The sequence below is a fragment of the Balaenoptera borealis genome (assembly GCF_965194805.1).
Source record: "Balaenoptera borealis genome assembly, chromosome: 10".
Taxonomy (NCBI): domain Eukaryota; kingdom Metazoa; phylum Chordata; class Mammalia; order Artiodactyla; family Balaenopteridae; genus Balaenoptera; species Balaenoptera borealis.
Window position 1 is genome coordinate 79564867 of NC_138874.1, and position 22760 is coordinate 79587626.

The following is a 22760-nucleotide window of genomic DNA, read 5'->3' on the forward strand; positions in this document are numbered from 1 at the left end:
GGGACAATTTAAATTAACAAGTATGATTAATCTCTGCTATCTGTCAACTGTCATCACCCTCATCATCAGAAAGCCCTTATTAAGCACCTTCACTTTACATGGGGATGGATTAGACACAGAATGAAAACTCACTACATAACCAAGGCCTACACTTCCCTGAAAAGGGAGAGCACAAATAAGCTGGTAGGAAAGTTGGAACAAAAAGACAGCGTCAAGCTTCACAACAACATAGAAGAGGCAGAATAGGAAAGAGAAATTCAGGATGTAGGAACAGAGTGGGGCTTCACAAACCAGAGCGAAGGCTAATGGAGAAGGTATTTATAAAGACATGATGATGAGATGGAGAAAAGAGAAGAGGTCAAGAATGGCTGGTGGAAGACAGTCACTGAGGTTTCCACATTTGCTCTCGGCGTGGGGTTAAGTACACTGAGGAGAGAATGTAGGGGGGAGAATAGAGAGCCATAGAGAATAAACAGTTAGAAATTATAATTCAGGAAGTCATAGTCAGAAATCATAGAGAAGATTTATACACACACACCCCCCTCAAACGGAGTTCCATAAGTATCATTCGAATGAATTAGTTTAATAAATTGGGTTTTTCTAAGTGTGTACATAAATTATTCAAATAGGTTGCACAAATCACTGCCCCTTGTTGTCTTCTGAAAATGTGCCTTGAAAGGATAACCCCTTTCTGTAAAAATAAAAAGATTTACAATGTGTAAAACAGAAGACAATAGAGAAATCATTCAAAAACCTGCTCAGACCTTCCTTACAGCTCTGACGAATAGAAGCCGTGCCATACTGACTCCTAAAGGGGTAATGAGGTGAGGAAAAAAAAAAAAAGGAGGGTCCATGCCACTCCTACAAACTTGAGAAAGGAAACTTGGCAGACGGGAGAAGATAGGAGAAGGGAAGAGAAGTGAGACAGAGCCTGTCCCGCTGCACCACACTTGAGGAAATGAGTCAATGTTCCCAGCTGCCAGGCCCAGAGCCGCCCGCAGTAAGGAGACTGGGTGAGAAGGGGCTGTCCACCACCCAGAGCCGCCATTCAGATTATCTGCCCACCCCTGTGATTTGTCTTTTGGTACAGATACTTGAAACCTGTTTTGTTTTCTCCCTTCATCGTTTCTTCGTTCCGTAGCATCTTACTACATCAGGATCTCCCAGAACTCCACTCCACAGACGCCTTCTTTGAGGTGCCTTCCAGAATCTCCCAAAGTGAATTTTGTGACCGCCACACAGCTTATATTTTAATTCAGAACATCCCAAACGTGTTCTCCACGTCTGGAGAAAAATCATTTACTGTTTTTGCATACAGTAGTATCAGTCAAAAAGAAATATGTTCCTTATAGACAGATCAACTGAGGCAAATGTTGGCCTCACAACTGTAGAGGACTTGATGGATTATGGAATAGTTTCATGCACATAATTCTTTCATCCCTCAAGTCACTACTCTTCCTAACCCTTCAAGAGCCCTCAACTCCCAACCCCAGGTGAAAACACTTCAGTGATTTTCTATTCCCCTTTGTTTAGAGACCCAAATCTTTATCATGGCATCTAATCTCTACCTCTGAATTTAATTCACAACACCCTGTCCCACTGTCCTCGCACTCCAGCCACACAGACCTATCAGCACCTCAAACAGGCCACAGGACTTTTGCACATGTTTTCCCATCTGTGTTAAATGTTCTTTTTTACCCCCCCCCCCCATTTTGCCAGTTAATTCTTACCCTTCCTTTGGTTTTCAGTTCCATTGTCTCTTCCTCAGGGAAGCCTTTCCCAATCTCCCTGACCAGGTCAAGTCCCTTTAAGATAGCTCTTCATACCTTCCTTTCTTAGCAGTTAACCCAATTATAATTATACATGCATTTGTATGACTATATGATTACCTTTTGTCTCCACCGGTAGACTATAAGTTCTATAAGAACCACAACTAGGACACCAATTTTTTTCTCAGTGTATCTGTATAGTACTAGTTCAGTTCATGACACACATCTTCCACAATATTTAATAAATGAAAGAATGCATAATAATCTCTATGTGGAGAGATGTTACATCTACATTTGAGAAATGTGGAAACTGAGTCTCAGAGATTTTAAAGGATTTGCTCAAGGAGCATAGACACAGGTATCTGACTCCTGACTTTATGACCATTTACTGGAAATGCGTCATTCCAAGGACTGGAAAGCACTGCCTGGCACATAGTAGGTGCCTGGTGCAGACTTGTTGAATGAAGAAATGAAAACAACAATGCAAGTAGCAAGGAATAAATTATGAACTTCAACATGGTTTTCAGGGTGAAGAGAATAGTCTTGGCTGTGACAGTGGGCAGGTCGCATCACCTTTCTAGGCCTCAGCTGAAGTTTAAACTTTGATGATCTTCATGCTCTGCAAATCTGAGGTTCTCTGTTTCTAAACTCCTCATACCTTGGAATCCTGCCTAACAGCAGGTACCTACATATGGTGGCTGAGTTACTTAGCAGCCCAGATTTGACTTAATGTTTTGGATCATTTTTAATGTATTCAAAGAGCAATTATCCCTATGCAACAAGAGGCAATTGCAGGGGCAATTTCATCAAGGATAATATACGGCGGCTATAGAAACAACAGAAAGTTATTGCAGGCTGTTAAGCACAGCAGATGGAAAAGCATTGTTATAACCTTGATAGTTGACCCTGGGACTTCCAGATATGTTATATAGTTATATGCAAGGAAACAAAGGGAATCTGGTCCCAAAAATAACATTTTGAGTGTCCTCTTGGCATTCTTCAATGATTCAGAAACTAAATCAAAGTGAGAGAGTGGCATGGACATATATACACTACCAAATGTAAAATAGATAGCTAGTGGGAAGCAGCCCCGTAGCACAGGAAGATCAGCTCGGTGCTCTGTGACCACCTAGAGGGGTGGGATAGGGAGAGTGGGAGGGAGGGAGGGAGACGCAAGAGGGAAGAGATATGGGGATATATGTATATGTATAGCTGATTCACTTTGTTATACAGCAGAAACTAACACACCATTGTAAGGCAATTATACTCCAATAAAGATGTTAAAAAAATAAAAAATAAAAGAATGAATATATGTATATGTACAACAGAATCACTTTGCTGTACACCTGAAACTAACACAACATTGTAAATCAGCTATAATCCAATAAAGTTAAAAACAAATTTTAAAATAAAATAAAATTTTAAAAAAGGGAATCGTGAATGGTCTCAGTCATTCAGCCAAGAGTTAAGTAGAAACTATAAGGGAAAAGGCACTTTCTTCTCCTAACAAATTGGGAATTCTCTAACTAGTCATACATACATGTCCTTATCCTGTCTCCTAACCAAATTCCCCATTAAAGTGCTCCAAAATCGAGAGCTAGGTTACCTTTCTAGATTCATCTCTCAGTCACCCCTTGACCTAAGCCCATAATCTGGCCTCACAATGCAGTTTTTTCATGTCTCCATGAGAAATCCCATGGCTCCTTCAGGTCCAGTTCAGTGTCATTTCCTTTTTGAAGCCTTCCACTATGCTCCCAGGTAGAGCTCAGTGCTACCTCCTCCAAATCCCCACAGCATTTATTTATGCCCAGGTGACAGCACTGATGGCCATCTGACTATGTTATGATTACTTGTCTGTCTGTCTCTGTCTCCTGCCCAGATCACCCCACTAGCCTATAAAACTAAGATAGGGACTATGCTTTATTCATAATAATATACCCCAAGCACACAGTTGCATGCCTGACATTTAGAAAGTCTATTGAGTTAAATGCTAGGTGGCAACTAATCAGTAGATGAATTAACTGTAATCAAAGAATGAGTCCTATTATATCAACCCACATAATAAAGTTATTTTATCAGGGAATTTTTAGTGACCTCACTTTAACCCCAAAGAAGTAACACCAATGCTAAGAATTTCAAGCACTCTGAGATGCCAATAATGGCATTTTTAAAAGAGGTAGAATGTTATTCTACTACTTACCTTGTAGCTAAAATTATTAAACTCTTTTTATGCCAGGCATAGAACTAGAGTTTTGTATGCGCTATCTCATTTAATCTTCAAACAATCCCATGAGGTATCATTATTCCCATTTTCAAACAAAATACTTGAGGTGCAAGTAGATAAATTACCTTCCCCAGGCCACAGGGCTAGTAAGGGGCAGAGCTGGGGCTTGAATCCAAGTCCTAAAACCTATATCTAAAACCTAAATGCTAAAACCCAAACTCCTTACCACCATGCTGTTCTCTACCCAGTTGTAGGACCAACCCTAGTATCTGAACTGTGGGTCAGTCTTCAATGTTTTTCTTCACCTCGTATTACTTTCAATTTACTTAATTTTATTCACATAGAAACTTTCACTCAGATATTTTATAATCCCCCGGCAGACTCCTACCACCTTTAAGAACAGTTATTATCAATATTTAAGGACTCATTTTATCCCTCAATTTTAGAGTAAGAAAACTGAGATGCAGCAGTTAAGTAACTTGACCAAAATCACACAGCCACTAAGAATGAGAGCCCAGAATGAACACAAGCCATTTGACTCTTGCACCTACACGCTATCATCTGCTTCCTTAGGGCATTTCTGTGTCAATTTGGAAGTCCACGGGTCAAGGTGTCTGGGACTGTTACCCACCCAGACAATTCCTCAGTCAGTTCAATCGCAGCAACCAAAATCACATATGAATGCAAATGCCTTCTTGTCAAAGAAAACAAAATTCATGTGTTTTCTTACGTATAAAATGGAGCTAAAATCTGTGCCAAGCTGTAATTTTGCCTCATCTGCTTCCGTTAGGTGGTCTCGGTTCTGCTTTCATCACTAACTGGCACTGTCCTACATTAGACTTAATCCTTTTAGGTAAATAACCTCAAACCCATAATCACTTGCTGGTTGGTCAGATTGTTTTCTCATTTCCAAGAGATCATCGTCCACCACCATATGAGAGCTTGATACAGTAATAACCACTAGCATTTACTGAACCTATCATATGTCAGACGCTATGCTAAACTTCTTCACCCAGATCCCTCATTCACATAATCCTTTTATTAGCCCTGTTTTACAGGTGAGGAACTAAGCCGTGGGATGCTGAGAACGTTGCCTGAGGGCCCATGGCTGGACCCCAGATATGACTCAACCACTCAGCTGATTCTCAGCCTCTGCTGTCACTATTCTGGTCTCTTTTTCTCCCCTGTAATTAAGGAAAATCATTCAAACAGAAATTTTTTCTTTTTAAAGTAAATAGAGTACCTGATAAGACCCAGGTCGTCTCCGTTCAAATCTACCATTTTCAAGAGTACCATTTCCTTGTCTGTATTTGAAGAATACCTAGTCAGCAAAACAGAGAAACTCAGTGAGTTCTAGGTTAGAGCCTGGCCCTCATGTATGACAGAGCAGAAGCTGACGCAAAAACCAAAACCAAAATGACTCTCAGTAAGCAAGGCTCCCGGACACTCTGTAGGTTCTACAAACTGCATCCAGGATCTCATTTCTCAGCTAAAGAAATCATTTGCAACTGTGAGCAAAGGGGCATTAGGTCAGCTAACTGGAGATGAAATATACATTTTTATGTAAAATATGCAATATTATATAGCATATATTATTTCTTAAAAAAAGGATTTGTCTTTGAAATATCTACTCATATTAAATTTTAGTGAAATCTCTTAAAAATAGCAGGGAATGTGCAAAATCAAAAGCATTCCTGACCTACAATTTAAAGGGTTCTTTTATGTCCTTTCAAGGGAAATCAGATTATATTTTCTAAAAATCAACTCCTTTGAAATCTTTTAAAAAATATAGAGACAAATATGAAATGTCAAGTGGTCAGGTTGAACTGCGATATTATTTTACCCTGCCATAGTAGCCAAGTACTTCTCTTCTGTCACAAACCTCGTTCATCACATAAAAAATTAAAAAATAATGGTCTTCCTTAGTTGTCCCATTCAGTTATGCCAGTTTTATGTCTTGCTCTTCACACCAATTGCTTTATTCTTTTATCTCTTCTCTCATACTACATTCTCCTGAACTAAAATAATTTCTTCTGAATAATGTAATAAAAAGAGTTATTCATTAGTCGAACAAATATATGTTATGCACATTTTTCTATTTTCCAGATGAGATGCAGAGAACCCCTAAATTAAGATTTAAGTGGATCTCTAAAGGTTACACAACTAGGAAGTGACAAAGCTGAGACCACAGTTGTGCCTTCTTTGAAAGCCCAGAGTCCTTCAAACATTCACATCTGACTCCCACATCCAGCAAAGGGGGAAGACGTGTGCATAGGCTGGTCTGTGCTCCTGCATTCTCTTTTTATTTCTGCTTGTCTTAGATTATCAGCATGTTTTTAAATTATTTCAGCTTTAATACCCTTTCAGGATCTCACCATACCCATCAAGTAACAACCCTGTTCTTAGATTTTGTTGCTGGTTCCTAAAGGAAACACATGATTTTATCTCGATAATTGCACCCTCACCTTGCTCTCTCTGACTGTGGATTCCGAAGGTAAGAAGAAGGGCTTCGATTGATCTGTGCACCATCCACATTCCCTTTATTGATAAAGATTTTGCCTGGTTTCATATTTGTATGTGCTATCTCAATGCTCTATAGGTTAAAAAAAAAAAAGTTGTAAAGTTAGAAATCCTGGTGTGCATTAGGACTTAGTTGATATAAATAGAAGAACCCTGTGGACAATTTCTTTTGTCTCCAACTTGTCCCTGCTATGGGATGAAAGCTGGAGAGCCACAGGGCTGGTGTCATTCTGGGGGTAACAGACATGACCTTCAGGGTTGAGATGAAGAAATGCTGTGCATAGGGAACCACTTGAGTGTCTCAGGACTGCCAAGTCAGGAACTGTCTGCCATTTCAGATGGCCAAAATGGGAGACTTGACCTTACAACTCTCCATCCCCCTGCCCACACCCTCTAAGGCAGAGTTTTTCAAACTTTTTGGACTGAGAAATAGAGTAATTAATACATTTTTCATCATAACTTAATACACATCAAGATATGTATCCTAAAACAAAAGTTCACAATACAAACTATACCCTATGTGTCATGCATTATGTTATTTTCCAATCTCTTTTAGTTCCTTTTTTAAAGCTTATCACAACCTATGAAATTGATTTCATAAAGCCATTCATAGATTGTTATTTGCTCTTTGAAAAACATTGGTGTAAAGACATTTCTTCCTTCGCCAGTTGGATCCCTGGATTTGGGGGCGGGGGATGGTGGTAATTTTATGAGAAAAAGTAGAGAGAGACTAAACATGAGGACAAAGGAATGAAGAAAACATTAGCAAGGATTCTATGAGAGAAAATAATTACCTGGAAGACAGGAGAGAGTAGTAAAAGCTACCCAAACCAGGAATGGGAGAAGAGTTTGAGGGTATCAGTTCAGAGCCCCATGTCAGTCTAGAGCTGCAATAGAGGACTTGAGAAATGAGGGTGTGTGGTGTAAATTGCATCCCCTTCTATGCTCTTTGGGAAATACAAGGAAGGCTTGAAATTATTTGTAATTACTTTGAGTTCCTTGGTGGATTTCTTTTCAAGTGACTTTGTGCAGAGAACTGACTATGTGGGACCCTATAATTTATAAGGGTTAGATACAAAATGTTTTCTGTGTCTTTGGGTGACTATATGAGGCTTACTGCCATAGGACCCTCTTCTCCCAATCAATCAGTGCCTCGGGAGTAGCAGCCCACAGCTCGGAACCAGAAGCTACAAGGGAGTCAAAAAGGAGAAAGGGAAGTAGGTGCTAAGACTGTGCTCAGACCGAGATCCTATAGGGACTCTCCGTATCATACCAAACCACTCCTAAACCACTGTAAGCAATGCTAAAGGACACTGGGGTCCTCTGGGGTCCCTTGCCTACCTTCATGATGCCAGCAACCATGTACTCAAAAGTTCGATTGCTAAACCCTTCACTGGCAATCACAAATGTAGTGTACTGGAAATATCCTGCTGGACCCGAGTGTGTGTGAGTACCGCTCAGGATAACGTTGTCTCTTCTGTACAGGGAGCCATATTTACTCTGCAGCCTGTTCAGGACCTTTAAGAAAGGGAAAAAAACAAAACAAAACAAAACTAAGAAGAGGAATAACATAGGAGCGTAGCCTGAGAAAAAGCTCTGATGGGTCTAATCACTGAGTCATATCAGCGACATCCCTGTCAAGTGACCTTTCACTCTATGCTTGAGTTTATCATCTCAGTAACAACAACATCAATAATAATTGCAGTCGCTAACATTTTATAGATTCTTGCTGTGCGCCAGCACAATGCTAGGTATTACATACATCATGTCACTTAAAAACCTCTATAACACCACCAAGAGGTGGGTATTTTTAATCTTATCTTTTGCTGGAAACATTGACATGTACAGAAGTTAAATAATTTGCCCACAGATCTAATAAATAGCAGAGTCAGAGTCTAGACCCAAGTCTAACTATAGAACCAGTATTCTCACCTGCTTATTGTCCAGACACTGTTCTAAGCACTAGGGACATATGAGGTCCCTACCCTGGAGAAGTTTTTATTCTACTGAGGGAAAGATAAATAAATATGCAATATTATATTATACAGTGATAAACTCTATGAAGAAAACTATAGCTAGGTAAGGCAAAAGAACATGATAGGTGTTAGTGAGGAACGATCTCCCCAAAGATGTTACCTTTCATCAGAGGCTTAACTGAAGAGAGCAAACTGGTCATGCAATACCAGGGGGGAAAGCATCTCGGGAGCAGTGCAAAGCCCTCTTTACTGCCTCACTTCCCAAAATGAAGAACTGAATATTCCCAGACACAGACACTTACACTTATTGGCCTGGGGAAGCCACCCGCTGTGACCTGAGGACACCCCAGCAATCCTGTGGAGGGGCCCATGTGGAAAGGAACCATCTTGTCAGCACTAACTTGCTAGCTGTTTGGTGAGCAACCATAGAAGGTGACTCTTCAGACTCAGGCAAGCTTCAAACAACCGCAGCCCCAGCCAACACCCAAGTTCAACCTCATGATGCAAAAGTAATGATATGTGATGGTGGTTCTAATATGTCAGAATCATCCAACCCAGCCATTCTAGGATTCCTAACCCCACAAAAATCCTGAGCACTAATACATGATTATTGTTGTTTGAAGCCACTGAGTTTTCTGGATGACTTGCTGTACAGCAATAGATACCTAATCCACAGAGACTCAGTAAATGTTCATTGAATTAATCAATGAACATCCAAATGAATGATTAATGCTTTTGGGTGGTATATACACATCAAGAAAACAAAAGAAAAAATGAGTGATGTTGCTGAGTAGCTTTTTTTTTTTTTTTGGCTCAAATGTCTCTTTTTTATTGAAGTATAGTTGACTTCAAATGCTACATTAGTGCTGAATACCTATACCTGATTATGCTTTAATCAACTGTAATCTGAAGTTTGATATTACTGTGGTTTCTCCGTGAAAGATGTCTTGACTTCATGTCAAAAATTACTAAAATGTTCCAGCAAAAGTGTCAACCCCAGGCAACTTTCCTCAGTGTAAGATACTATCACCTAATACCAGGGACAATGACGGAAACTCATTTATGGCAGAGCTACTTATCTGATGCACTCAGTCCTATTCATGGGTGGTTGCTATCCAAAGCAGTGTGTTGAGAAGGATTCTGAATCCAAATCTGAGCTTAGCAAAAAAAGAGTGCCTTCTGGTGGGGGGGTTGGCGTGCAGCGTCTTAGTTCCCCAACCAGGGATCGAACCCACAACCCCTACAGTGGAAGCGCAGAATCTTAAGCACTAGACAGCCAGGGAAGTCCCAAAAGAGTGCCTTTTTTGATTAGCAATGCTCTCCACCTTGAGTATGGTATAGGCAGTAGTATGTTGATAAACTGTTTCTCTGAAAGAAAAAAGAATAGCCCTCATTTGTATCATCTGTCAATTTCTGTGGTGCAAATACACTCACCATAGTGAATTTCAAGCTACCAAAAGTTTAACCACTAACTCACAAAGTTCCTAAATATTTAACAGTCAACTCTCATGAGCTGGTACAAGCCAGTTCCAGCACACCAATGGTACATAAGGAAGCAGCAGCAACTGATGTGCTATATACTGAAAATACATAAAGACATCCGTTCAACCTCTTTTATTTTAAGTGAAGAGCTCCACCACCCTTATTCTAAGTCACGTGGTCATTGAATCAGGAAGGAGATCTTACAAACCATCTTCATGCCTCATGAACCTCTCCGTGGCCCAAACACTGATTCCTAGGTTACCACATCCACATGAGCAACCACATGATACCAGGCAAATGTGGAAAGGAAATAGGATATAACTAGACCAACATTACCAGCCCACACTCTCCATCCCAATAAGGTTCCATGTTCCTTCTGTTTGATCCTAACTCCAGCCCCAACTCTTCATCACTCTTACATATTCTTTCACACAGTAATTATTACTGCTTCATGAAGAAGAAATGTCTCTAGGGAGAAGGGGAAACAATCAATGAATGGACACCATGAAAGCTTAACTAAAGTCAAAAGCTGATGGCCTTACAATTCTGTAACCAAGATAAGAAGGTCTTGGAAAAGAAGGAACTGCCAGTCAACTTTAGAGCTCCCTGTCCCACACATTTTTATTCCTAAAGAACTGTAACATTAGGAGTTTTAGAATTCAGTGCATTTTTTCAGGTTTATGTAAGAATCAAGCTCTTGAAAACATAGAAATTATGAATCTTGAATTTTAAAACAAAAGAAAAAGACTACAAACAGCTTACAGAAATCTTATCCTAAACTACAGTCTCTGATATGAAGTCAGACATGTGGGACTTCTGGGGAAAAAGAAAAAAATTAAAAACTCAATCATGTAATAACAATGCCTGCCAATAGCCATTATAAGTAGCATGTTTCCTACTTCATGAAAGGAGGGCTATTTTAACATAGAGCAAAGAAGTGACATTAATGCCTATCGCTCACTTCTTCGACTGCAGTTTCCATTCCATTTCCTATTGCTGACACTCTTGGGAACATGACATAGAAAGAGTTAGAAAAGTCATTCTGCTTTCCTGCCCTGCCTCACTGCTCAGGGATCTTCTTTAATCTTTATTCCATGCTGGAAATTTCATCAATCTCGAAGCTGAGACTGAGAATCTGACTAAAACCAGGTGTTATAATAAGCTTAATGGCACTAGTTTAGTTACATTTATTTTTCACACTTTCCCCTTGGATTAACTTGGGATAAGTAAGTGGGTTCATTTATAGGTCTTTCCTCTGGGTCTCAGCTTGTAAGGGGAAGTAAAAATAGGAAGAGATGTTTAAATGGTGCCCAGTATTAACTTCATAGTGGTCTACAACCAAATACATTAACCCACTATCCCTTCCACACTCCACCCCAAAGTGTCTGTTTTGACTCTATTTCTACTTAATGACCCCACCATTTCCCAATCAGAACCATTTTTGATTCCTCAGAAAAATAATATAGTGCTATGGTAATGAACATGTGCTCTGGCAGCAAAATGTCAATGTTCGAACTCCACCTCTGCCAGTTCCTAGCCGCGTACACTTGGACAAGTTACTTGGTCCTCTGCAACTCAGTTTCCCAGTCTGTCAAATGACATAATAATAGTACCTCCCTCATACAGTTGTTTGGAGGATTAAATGAATTAATATATATGAAGCACTTAGACCAATACCTGACTCGTCACAGGAACTATGTCAAGTGTTAGCTTTTATGCCAATTCATCCCTAGATCTCATTAGCATTTGATTTGACTTTTTACCACCATATAGTCTCACTGCTGTCCCATTGGTTTAAAACTTTTATGCCACATTACATAGTATAGGGGAAATGGCCAGGCAAAGTTTAAATCCCTCCTGCAATGCCAGTTTCCCTTTCTAGTTCTTTCAGCCTTTTAACACCTTGTAAAATTCCCCCATATTAAATCCCCTGTTTGAAATGCCTAGTGTGATTACTGTTTTCCCAACTGGACTCTCATCAATAGAGCCTTGATGTTAATTTAAGGAATCTGCCAATTTGTGTCTTCACCACTAGCTCTAGACTATTACAATCCACCTCAAACATCACTGTCTGATTAATCATCCTAAAGCACAATTGTGTTTGCATCACTCCTCCACGCAAAAGTTTTCTAAGAATCCCCATCACCCACAGAATTAAAAACAACCTGGCATCCCAGGACCCTACAAATTATGACCAACACACCTTCCAGGTACATCTCCAATTACATGCCTACATGTGTCCTAATAGAACTGATCTCTGTCTCTTCAAATACATCTACATTTCTCCCTTGTGCCTCTCTGTGTCCATGTTGTCCCCTCGATTTGATAGCTCTTCCTCCCCATGTCAACCATTTAAAATTCTCCCCATTCAAGTGTCACTTCCACTTTGAATTTTCCTCTAGTTTCCATTTCCTGAATCCCTGTGTTGTACTTTTAAAGTACTGTATGCCCACAAATTCTTCAATATCCCTGTCTTCAAGAGGTGAAGTATAACTTTCCCACCTGTGAGTGTGAACTAGACTTGGTGACTTGCTTCTAAGGATAGAACAGGGTGAAAGTGATGGTGTGCATCTTCTGAGCCTGGGTTATGAAAGGCACTGTGGTTTCTTCCCTGCTCTTTTTTTTTTTTAATTAAAGTATAGTTGATGTACCATATTACATAAGTTACAGGCATACAATATGGTGATTCACAATTTTAAAAGGTTATGCTCCATGTATAGTTATTATAAAAGATTGGCTATATTCCCTGTGTTGTACAATATATCCTTGTAGTTTATTTTATACATAATAATTTATACCTCTTAATTCCCTAACCCTACATTACCCCTCCCCTCTTCCCTCTCCCCACTGGTAACCACTAATTTGTTCTCTATATCTGTGAGTCTGTTTCTTTTTTGTTATATTCACTAGTTTGTTCTATTTTTTAGATTCCACATATAAGTGATATCATACAGTATTTGTCTTTCTGACTTATTTCACTTAGCATAATACCTTCCAAGTCCATCCATGTTGTTACAAATGGCAAAATTTCATTCTTTTTTATGGCTGAGTAGTATTCCACTGTATATATGTATTCCACTGTATATATGTATATACACCACAGCTTCTTTATCCATTCATCTATTGATGGACACCTAGGTTGCTTCCACATCTTGGCAGCTGTAAATAATACCGCTATGAACATGGGGGTGCATATATCTTTTCATATTAGTGTTTTCATTTTTTTCAGATATATACCCAGGAGTGGAATTGCTGGGTCATATGGTAGTTCTATTTTTAATTTTTTGAGACACCTCCATACTATTTTCCACAGTGGCTACACAAATTTACATTCCAAACAATATGTATGTGGGTTCCCTTTTCTCCACATCCTCGCCAGTGTTTGTTATTTGTGTTCTTTTTGATGATAGCCATTTTGACAGGTGTGAGGTAATATCGCAGTGTAGTTTTGATTTGCATTTCCCTGATGATCAGTGATGTTGAGCATCTTTTCATGTGCCTGTTGGCCATCTGCATGGCCTCTTTGGCAAAATGTCTATTCAGGTCTTCGGACCATTTTTTAATCAGGTTGTTTGTGGTTTTTTGATGTTGAGTTGTATGAACTGTTTATATATTTTGGATATTCACATCTTATCAGTCATATCATTTGCAAATATTTCCACTGACAAAACGAAAAGACAACCTACTGAGTGGGCGAAAATCCCTGCTCTTTCTTTTAAGTTACACACTATAAGGGAAGCCAGCCATGAGGATATGGACAGTGGGGGAACTGTCAGTAGCCACATGAGTGAATCATCTTGGAAGTGGATCCTTTAGCCCTAGTCAAACCTTCAGATGACTGCAGCCTTTGCCAGCATCTGGACTGCAAGCTACCGTAAGTCATAACCACCCAGCTAAGCCAGTTCTGAATTCCTCACCAACAGAATTATGAGATAAAACAACAAATATTAAATAAGTTCCTATTTGGGGGGCTATTTATTACTCATGAATAGATAACTAATATATAACTGTCCTTTATTCCAGTAAATTATAGTTATTTGCCTATTTCTGGTACAGTCCTTCCTCCAATCCCCCAACTAGGTACTGAGCTCATAGGAACATGGGTTATGACTCACTTAGCTGTGTGCCCCTGAAGTGCCTAACAAAGTGTCTTGTAAAAAGTAGGTGATCAATGCTCTCCAAGATAATAGAATGACCTCACTTTTAAGAATGTAGGCTCTGGTATCAGGCATATATGTGTTCAGAACCCAGCTCTACCTTTTTCTAACTGTGTGAACTTGGGAAAGTTACTTAACCTTCTCTAAGACTCAGTCTCCTTACCTGCAAAATGGGGATAACAACAGGCCGACCTCACAGTTTTGTTGTCAGTGTAGGTGTGGGGAAAGCACTTAATCCTCTGCTCCTTATGTTTCCATAGATGGGAGAGACTTACATTCTACTCCTCACGAGGGGCTGACATTAGAGAAATGCTTTTAGGCCCTCTCATCATCCCTCTCTCTGGCCCCTTCACACCGGAGGAGGAGCAAGTGTTTATTTGGTGAGGTTGATGGAACATGACACTGAATAATGGACATTTAATGGTCATTATTCTAGATGTTCCAGACTCTCCCCTTTCTCACATTTGTAAGTATGTGAGCAGATACTAAGAATACACTTTCTTTCTGTGACCTGATCCCTGCAGAAAATATAACCAGATCAGGGTCTAGAAATTGGCTGAGAGAGAGAGACCTGGAAGTCCATGTGTCTATAACTATTTCTCTCTCCCTCCCCACCCCCTCTCTGCACCTTACAAGCTGCCTGTCCAGGACCTCCTATACACATTTCTGCTAAGCTCAACTTTCCCCACAGGTGGGTTACATGGTCAAAATTGGCAGAAAACATCATAGAAAAGCCTGCCATATTCTACAATACAGTTTAGAGTTTAAAAGTGCTAATGTTGTATTCTTTTAAAATTTTATTATGGAAAAGTTCACACATGTACAAAAATCATCAGAACAGTATAATGAAACCCCCATGTGCCTTTCACCCAACTTCAGCAATTTACGGCCAACCTCATTTCAGAGTTGCTTTTTAATTCTCTTTAATTCCTTGCATCTATCCTTAATTGTCTAAAAACTTGAGGGGAGGGTTAGTGATTAATTGGCACTCTCAGACTTGTAACAAGGAGGATTACAAGAGAGTGTATGTGAAAGTCACTAGGACATAATAAGCTTGCAAAAAAAATAGCATTAATAATGACGGTGAGCCATCAGCAGAATGGAAAGCAAGTTTTGACCAAGATGACTTGGAATGGAATGAGGCTCATTCTCCTCATTCGATCATCTGCTGGATTGTCAAGAGCTTATAACATTGAGGGTAGTAGAAACTCACTGGATGTAAAACCAGGAGAGCTTAGTTACTGTCACGTTCACCTGCAGACTTTGCCTTTAAATCACGTCATCTCTTTCTCACCTCAATCACTTACCTCCAGCCTGAGTCGTTGGGACACCATGCCTATCTCAATGCTGACAAACACTACTCGACTGGACCCATCTGGTTCTGCCATGATGAACGCACGACTGTACAACCTCGTGAGGATGCCTCGCGCATTCTGGCCAGTTTTGCTGTAGCCCATCTAAAGAGGAAGAGAGAATCAGCGCCACTCCTTCTCACCCCACTGTTACCAGAAACCAGGCACAACCATACAAGAATAGACTACTTAGGAAAGGCAAAGAAATACAATCCACATGACACTGTGGCTCCGACTGAGACAGGATATGTGTTTTCAAGAGTAAAGCCAACATCACAAAACAGGCTTTACTCTTCTGTGCAGAGAAAGGCAAAGTAGTTGCTGGGTTGGCAGTAGCTATTCACTGGCCTGTGGGCAAGGAGGGAACTGGTGTGACTCAGGAATTCCATCACGATGCTGGAGACCTTTCGTGGCTTTTCTGTTCTTTGAAACAGGACCGTTTCTCCAGCTTATCTAAGGTACTACAGAAGAAATTGTTCCCCAGCCATCATTCCACATTCCCAGGAATACCCTGAAGACTGGAGGCCCCTTCACTTTGGTTGTTTGGCATGTGATTTTTTTTTTTTCCTGAAGAAAATGGTTTCCTTATGACTAAGTAATCCTTATTGAGGGTGCCTCACCCTGGCTTTTATCATGTTGTCCCTCCCTCAGCCAAGTCAAATCAAACACACCTATCTTAAAGCCCCTCTCTCACCATGTCATAAAGCCCGCCCATAAAAGCTGCACCCAGGTCTTCAGCATGGTCCCTCTACTGCTTGCTTTACCTCTCATGTGAGTGGTCATTTAAGGTTTACATTCCAGAGTCACTTTTCAGAACAGACAACAAGGAATAATTCCTAGAATCTAAAGATTATTTGGTAGGAGAGAGAAAAATCCCATCAGGCAACCTCCTGCTCTGGTTACCTAGGGGAGGGTGGCTAGAAAGGTGTGTCTACCATCACAGCCCAGAAGTTGCATGCCAGCGGCCCACAGGCCACACCTGATCCAGAGAAGTGTTTTACTTGGCTAACACGCTGTTGGCCCACACTAGATTTCCAGTTTTAACTAGAGTTGCTTCCATTTTCCAATGGAGAGACTTAAATCCTCAGGTCTTCAATCCATAGATATTCTGGCTTCTCTTGAAAAAACTGTAAAGTAGGGCAGCCCTAGATCCACACTCTTACATGGCAACAATCAGCTAAAGCCATGCAACTTTCTAGTTGTGCCACAGTCACCACCACTTTCTATTGCCCCCCAAAACTGAGGATTTACTAGACATTTATCATCCTACACTGGCCTTCTTCGGTCATTTATGGTACCTGCCCATCCCCTGTAGTATTGGAGTTCATCCGCCTTGCCACTTCCATTCACAAAAAACGGCCAATTGAGTTTACAAGGGAGTTGTGGTTAAATAAAAGGTCCCCTCTTCCTTATTGTACAATATCCATGGTGTTAGACAACAGTGAAGTCAATAAAAAGTGAGAAGGAGATTATGACATAATATTTAGGAATAAATACAGGGTGCAAAATAATGACGTTACTTGTTTCACAGTCTCCTCAAGGATCCCGTAATTTACCTACCAAAATGATATCTGCCACTTGGCCCGTGCAGTCAGCGCGCCCAACACCAATATGGTAGCCACTGAAGTTCTGAAATAGAGTAGGCTCTGGGGTGCTGGGTGTTGGAGATGCCTGGATGGTTGTGGGGCCCTGGGTGGCTGGAGGGATCTGGGTGGTTGGAAAACCTGAATCAAAAAACAATAAGATATTTAAGAAACAACATTTCAGCCCATGCACTTGTCGGCATCAATTAGAACACACAGATTCAGGTTCCTAAGGATGAATCCTTGTATATTCTCTTACGTCTAAGATACATGGTGAGAAACATCTCAGGAACATGTTTTATATCGTAATCCCAAGGAGGATCTTTTTCACGGAGTGGAGATGTTTCAGCCTAACAGTCAAGCTCTCTGTCAAATGTCCTTCAACTTCTCCTCACAAGCCGTCCCTGTCTAACCTGTCACTCTTCATTCACTCACCTTGCACTTCTATTCCAGCCAAACAAATCAGGTGCCAGGTTCCTGGCACACAGCCCACTAAATCCAGCCTCTGAGGATTTGTTTCTACCACTCTCTTCATCCAGAAACCTTACTCCTTTCTGGTCCGTCAGTCAGTCTCCTCTACCCCTTCAGAGTAGGTTTAGTTCCATCACACCCAGATCCAGCTCAATCCCTCACCTTCAGGATGCCACCTCAGCTGTCTCTACCCTGCTCTTATCCTCCTCGACCTTTTAAATCTTTTATTCTTAATGCAACCTAGATCATTGTACACTAGTTAACATAGTCCCACTTTATTTTAAATATTCTCCTATCACCTATATGTATACATATTAATACATATATTCTATATCAACATCACACACACACACGAATATCAAAGGATGCAGAATGGGATAGAGACTAAAAGAGCAGGTGCCAGAAACAACCCAGGTTTGAAAACTAACTCTATCATTTACTAGCTGAACAAATAAGTTAACCTATTTTACCTCAACTTTTCTCATCTATGAAGAAAAGTGACATAACTTTCTCATAACAAGAAGATAATAATACCCTATTTCCGAGGGTTGATTGACAATAAATATGTTAATACATATTCAAATTTTAAAACAATGGCTGGCATATAGCTTTGTTTTTTTGTTTTTAACATATTTAAACATCTTACTTATATATTTTATTTGTTTGTTTCCACCCCAGACAACAGGCAGGGGTGATCAAGGCAACACATGTCAGTGTCACAGTGCATTAGTGGTCAGAAAGTACTTAGGCAAGAGATTAACAGAAGACTTCTTCTGGGTTCCAGAATTTTGGAGCTCAAGAAAGTTTAGAGATCACATAATCCAATCTCCTCCATTTTACGTGTAAGAAAACTGAAACCCAGAGAAATGACTTAACCAAGATTTCATGGAGAGCATATGATGAATCAGGTGCCTAACCCATATCCTCCAACTCAGAATCTGCTGCTCTTTCATCCACATTCTAAGTGTAGTTAGAATTCATGTTTTCCCATCCCCAAGCCCACGTTTTCTACAAGACATCAAGTATTGCAAGGAAGGAATCAGGCACCTTTGCTATTGCCTCATTTGTCCCAATGTAGGAATGTAGTGACAACCAACGCCAAATCTAGTCACATAGCCAAAGGATTCTTTTCGATCTCAGAGTCTCAGATCTGTAAAGCAGTACTAAGGCTAGCACCTACCTTTATGGGAGTTTGTGAGGATTAAATGAGAAATTTACATAGAATGTTTACCATAGTGCTTGACACAAAGTAACCATTCAATAAATAGCAACTTCTACTATGAAAATAGTGACTGTAATTATTAATTACCTCCCTGAGCCTCAGGCTCTGGATTCTCTAATTTTAAAAGAGAAAACTATGTAAGTCCTATGCATTCTTTCATTTCTAGCAGTCTATAACTCATTCTGCCCACTTCCAGAAAAGAGGATCTCTGTTCCTCTGGGCCTGCGGGGAATGAATTCAAAACATGGGGGACAGGGACTTCCCTGGTGGTCCAGCAGTAAAGAATCCACCTTACAATGCAGGGGACACGGGATCGATCCCTGGTCAGGTATTTAAGATCCCACATGCCACGGGGCAACTAAGCCCACGCGCCACAACTACTGAGCCCACACGCCTCAGCTAGAGCCTGCGTGCCGCAAACTACAGAGCCCAAGCACTTTGGAACCCACGCACCACAACTAGAGAGAGAAAACCCGCACTCCACAACTAGAGAGAAGCCCGTGCACCCCAACGAAGAGCCCACACGCTGCAACGAAAGATCCCGCATGCCTCAATGAAGATCCCGTGTGCCTCAATGAAGATCCCGTGTGCCACAATGAAGACCCAACACAGCCAAAAATAAATAAAATAAATAATAAATAAATCTTTAAAAAAAAAAACAAAAACAAAAACATGGGGACAGGTAGAGAATACATTAGAAAAGAAAAGAGGCCACAAAAGAGAAAACCAAGGTGAACAATGTTGCCTCTCCTTCTCCACTGGGCCTGTGGCCAGGCCTCCCTTTACTTTGGTGAAAGCATTCAGTCCCCACCTGTCTTCCCTACTGTTTATCAGGTATATAACCTATCATCAAACGAGAGGCTCCCATGGACGCGATATTGCCTGTAAATTTAGCTTAGGTGGTTTTCAAAAACTAAGTTAATTCCTAACATTTAGAAAAAATCAGGAAAAAAAAAACCCAGATGTCTAAACCGCCTCCCCCAACTTCCAGCTTCCTTTGAAAACTCAGAAGGGCTGAGTCGATGTGACATCATGACAACAAACAGCTGGCACTCAGGAGGGCCTGTGGACCCTCTTCACCAGAGAGACACCTGTCCCCACCCTGGGCCATGCCCCCCCACCCCATTTATGGAACTTGATTGGCCCTCATGGGATTTGAGTTCAAGATCCCCTTCTCTAAAGCTTTCACAGACTAATTGACATTCAGTGGGTCTTTCCTCCTCCTTTTGCCCCCCACCCCCTAGAGAAGATGATGCCAGAAAGGAGGCAAAGAGGAAAAGAAGAGGCTCAGGATAAAAGCTCACATTACTGGGCCTTGAAGAATCCTGAGCTGTACTTAGATCAGTGGAAAAGTGAGACAAATAAGTGCATGTCAGAATGCAGCACTGGCTATTTGGGGCCAAAGGTAAACTTGATAAAAATTGCTATCAATGCATAAAGGGCAACTAAGATAAAGGTTAGATAACCATCCCAGGCTGCTTCAGTACACGTTGAACTGCCCTGTTATCAGCATTATCAGCAGACACTGTTTCTTGCCTTGGTGTCCCCCAAAATGAAGAGATTTCCTGCAGGCTAGGAATAGCATACAAGAGAACCCACGATACTCGCCTGTGTGATTTTCAGTGGTCCCACTGGTGATGAACGACAGGCTGAGAAGAGCCACCGTGATCCCTGTCATCAGCACAAAGAGGAAAATCAGGAATATCTCTAAGGTGGAAAAGGTACGTTTGGCCATGTCTCCTGAGGAAAAGCAGAGACAGAAGAACAACTATGGGAGAGACAGAAAAAAGACAGAATAACAAATTAAAATACACATGCTTCAAGCTGTCCGAGGCTAAGATGTCTTAGCTCTTTCATACGAATAGACTCTACCAGGAATGCCAAGTACAGGGCATACTTACCACTAGGTCCATATCCCAAGCCTGTGGAAGAAAAGACCAATCAATTACAGCACTCCTTGATGAATTCACATGGGGTTTCCAAATGCTTCTCAGCACAATGCTCATCCTGGAAGCCACCACCCATCATTTGGCGTTGGCAGCTAAGCTAAAACCTATTTGTATTCCCTGGATACATCATACCGCTTTCACTTATGGCAGTAATGCTCTCTGTACATGGGTCTAGATTGGAGCATTTCTGTCAACAGGGATAACTGATGTACCCACACGGCTTGTGCTTGTGAGAAAGCTGGCTGGGGTTAGGGCTTTACTTTGTGGCCATGGATTAGGTATCTTGTCCACAAGGAGGTGAAACGGACCTTTGGCCTTTAAACTTCCTGTTCTAACTTTCAATTACTACCTGAATAGAAAATGACCTGGAAAAGGAGATTGGCATCTCTGATCTCAAGCCAGGCATTTGTAAAATTTCCCTCTTCAGTGATCAGATGGATCCCACACGTTTTGCAAACCCCGTGTTGAAGTACGAGGATAAAGATAATGGCCCTTGTGTGCTACAAAAGCAGAAAATGTCCTTACAGATTCCTTAAGATATTTTAGGAGTAGAATTCATCATAACTCAGAGGGACTATAGAAGCTAAACACTCACATAATGTAGCAGGAGAAAATATAATATGATGGTTAAAAATTGGATTCTGAAGTCTGGTGCCAGAGTTCAAATCTCATTTCTGCCACTTACTAGGTGACCCTGGAAAATCATCCCCAACACTGAGCCTCAGTTTCCCCATCTGTAAATAGGGCTGTGACAAAGATGATAATTTTAGTACCCATCTCATAGAGGTTTTATAAAAATAAGATGACACAGTAATAGTTTGTTTCATGGAATGTGATAAGCGTTCAGAATGTTAGCATTTATCATTAGGTTCTAAAACAGCAAAGACTCTGTGCTCCTCACTAGAATTAAAGGGGGTTTATATGAGTTTGTATTAAAGAATCACGAATCACAGGTGGGAACTTTAGAGTCCATTTTCTCAACCTTCAGGAAGCTTGAGCAGTGAGATGGGATTGTGGTCCCAAGACTTGCCCCACAAATGGGTAACATGTGGCTAAGATGCTGCTATCCCCAAGAGCTGTAAATTGGCCACAAACAGATGTGTTTAGTATGGCCTAATTTTTCATTTCAATTTGACTTAGTCAACAAGATAAAAGATAGCACTTACAATTTATCTGTAAAAATAGAATCTACTTTTACAAATATGAAACTTCAGGTTTTCTTTCAAAATATTTCATAAAATATGGCAACATGGAGACAGCATTCCCATGCACCAAGAGTTCTGTAAAACTTAGTAGCTGCTGTTCCCTTTAGATGGGGCAGCCCTTCTCCAACCTGCCGCTGCCTCTACCCAGCGGGCCTTATCTATCCAATCTTTGTAGTCATCTTATTTTGCAATCCACGGACTAAAGGTTAAAAATCAGTCTGGCAGCAAACACTTCAGAGGTAGGGCTGAACTGGGAGAGGACCAAGAGCCTGGAACATATTCCCTATTTCCTAGTTTTTTGTTAGCAGGCGTTCCTCAACCATTTACCACCAGCATGATCACCTTCACCACCATCGGAAGGGACAGCTTCAAACTTAGGGCAAAACAACTTTCACTATCAGCCCTGAGACAGAAAGCACATGTAAGATATGCCTCTGAAACTTCAATGAGTCAAAGAGGTTTACTAGTCATTAGCTATTGTTTCAGTAGCAAACTTCAAACCCTGTAGACCTAGTTCTTGCCCAAAGCTTTGGTTTCTATGAGCCTTCCTGCCAGCTGAGATAGCTTTTGCACAAATAAGGCTATTAAAAATGGATGACTAAAAAAAAAAAAAAAATGGATGACTGACAGGTGGACCCTTCAACCCCAAAGTGTGTACATGCAGATCACGTATGTAAATGTTGCTATGTGGTAAGAGCCTATGTAACAGACATGATATGAATTATATGTGTATGCATGTGTGTGTGTGTTTGTTTGTTTGTTGCGGTTTTTTTTGCTGGTTTTGCTCTGCTGAACTAATTGCCACCACTGGCCTTTTACACAAGTCAACAACGGCACTTGATTTAACATT

General features: G+C 40.7%; 1 protein-coding gene across 7 annotated transcripts in view; it reads right to left on the reverse strand.

The window, feature by feature from the left end:
• Window positions 1-22760, reverse strand: part of ASAH2 (N-acylsphingosine amidohydrolase 2) — a 93515-nt gene that overhangs the window by 65691 nt on the left and 5064 nt on the right. For 5 of the 7 annotated variants that reach the window (XM_082339453.1, XM_082339452.1, XM_082339455.1 and 2 more), the window contains 6 exons: window positions 20365-20496; window positions 17041-17204; window positions 15436-15585; window positions 7855-8031; window positions 6459-6586; window positions 5237-5314 (listed from right to left, as the gene is read on the reverse strand). In XM_082339453.1, coding sequence (XP_082195579.1) covers window positions 5237-5314; window positions 6459-6586; window positions 7855-8031; window positions 15436-15585; window positions 17041-17204; window positions 20365-20491 — 824 coding nt within the window. In that variant the 5' untranslated portion in view covers window positions 20492-20496. Of the gene's footprint in view, window positions 1-5236; window positions 5315-6458; window positions 6587-7854; window positions 8032-15435; window positions 15586-17040; window positions 17205-17322; window positions 20228-20364; window positions 20525-22760 lie in introns of those variants that run through there. The other 2 variants (XM_082339451.1, XM_082339454.1) reach the window with 2 other exon arrangements.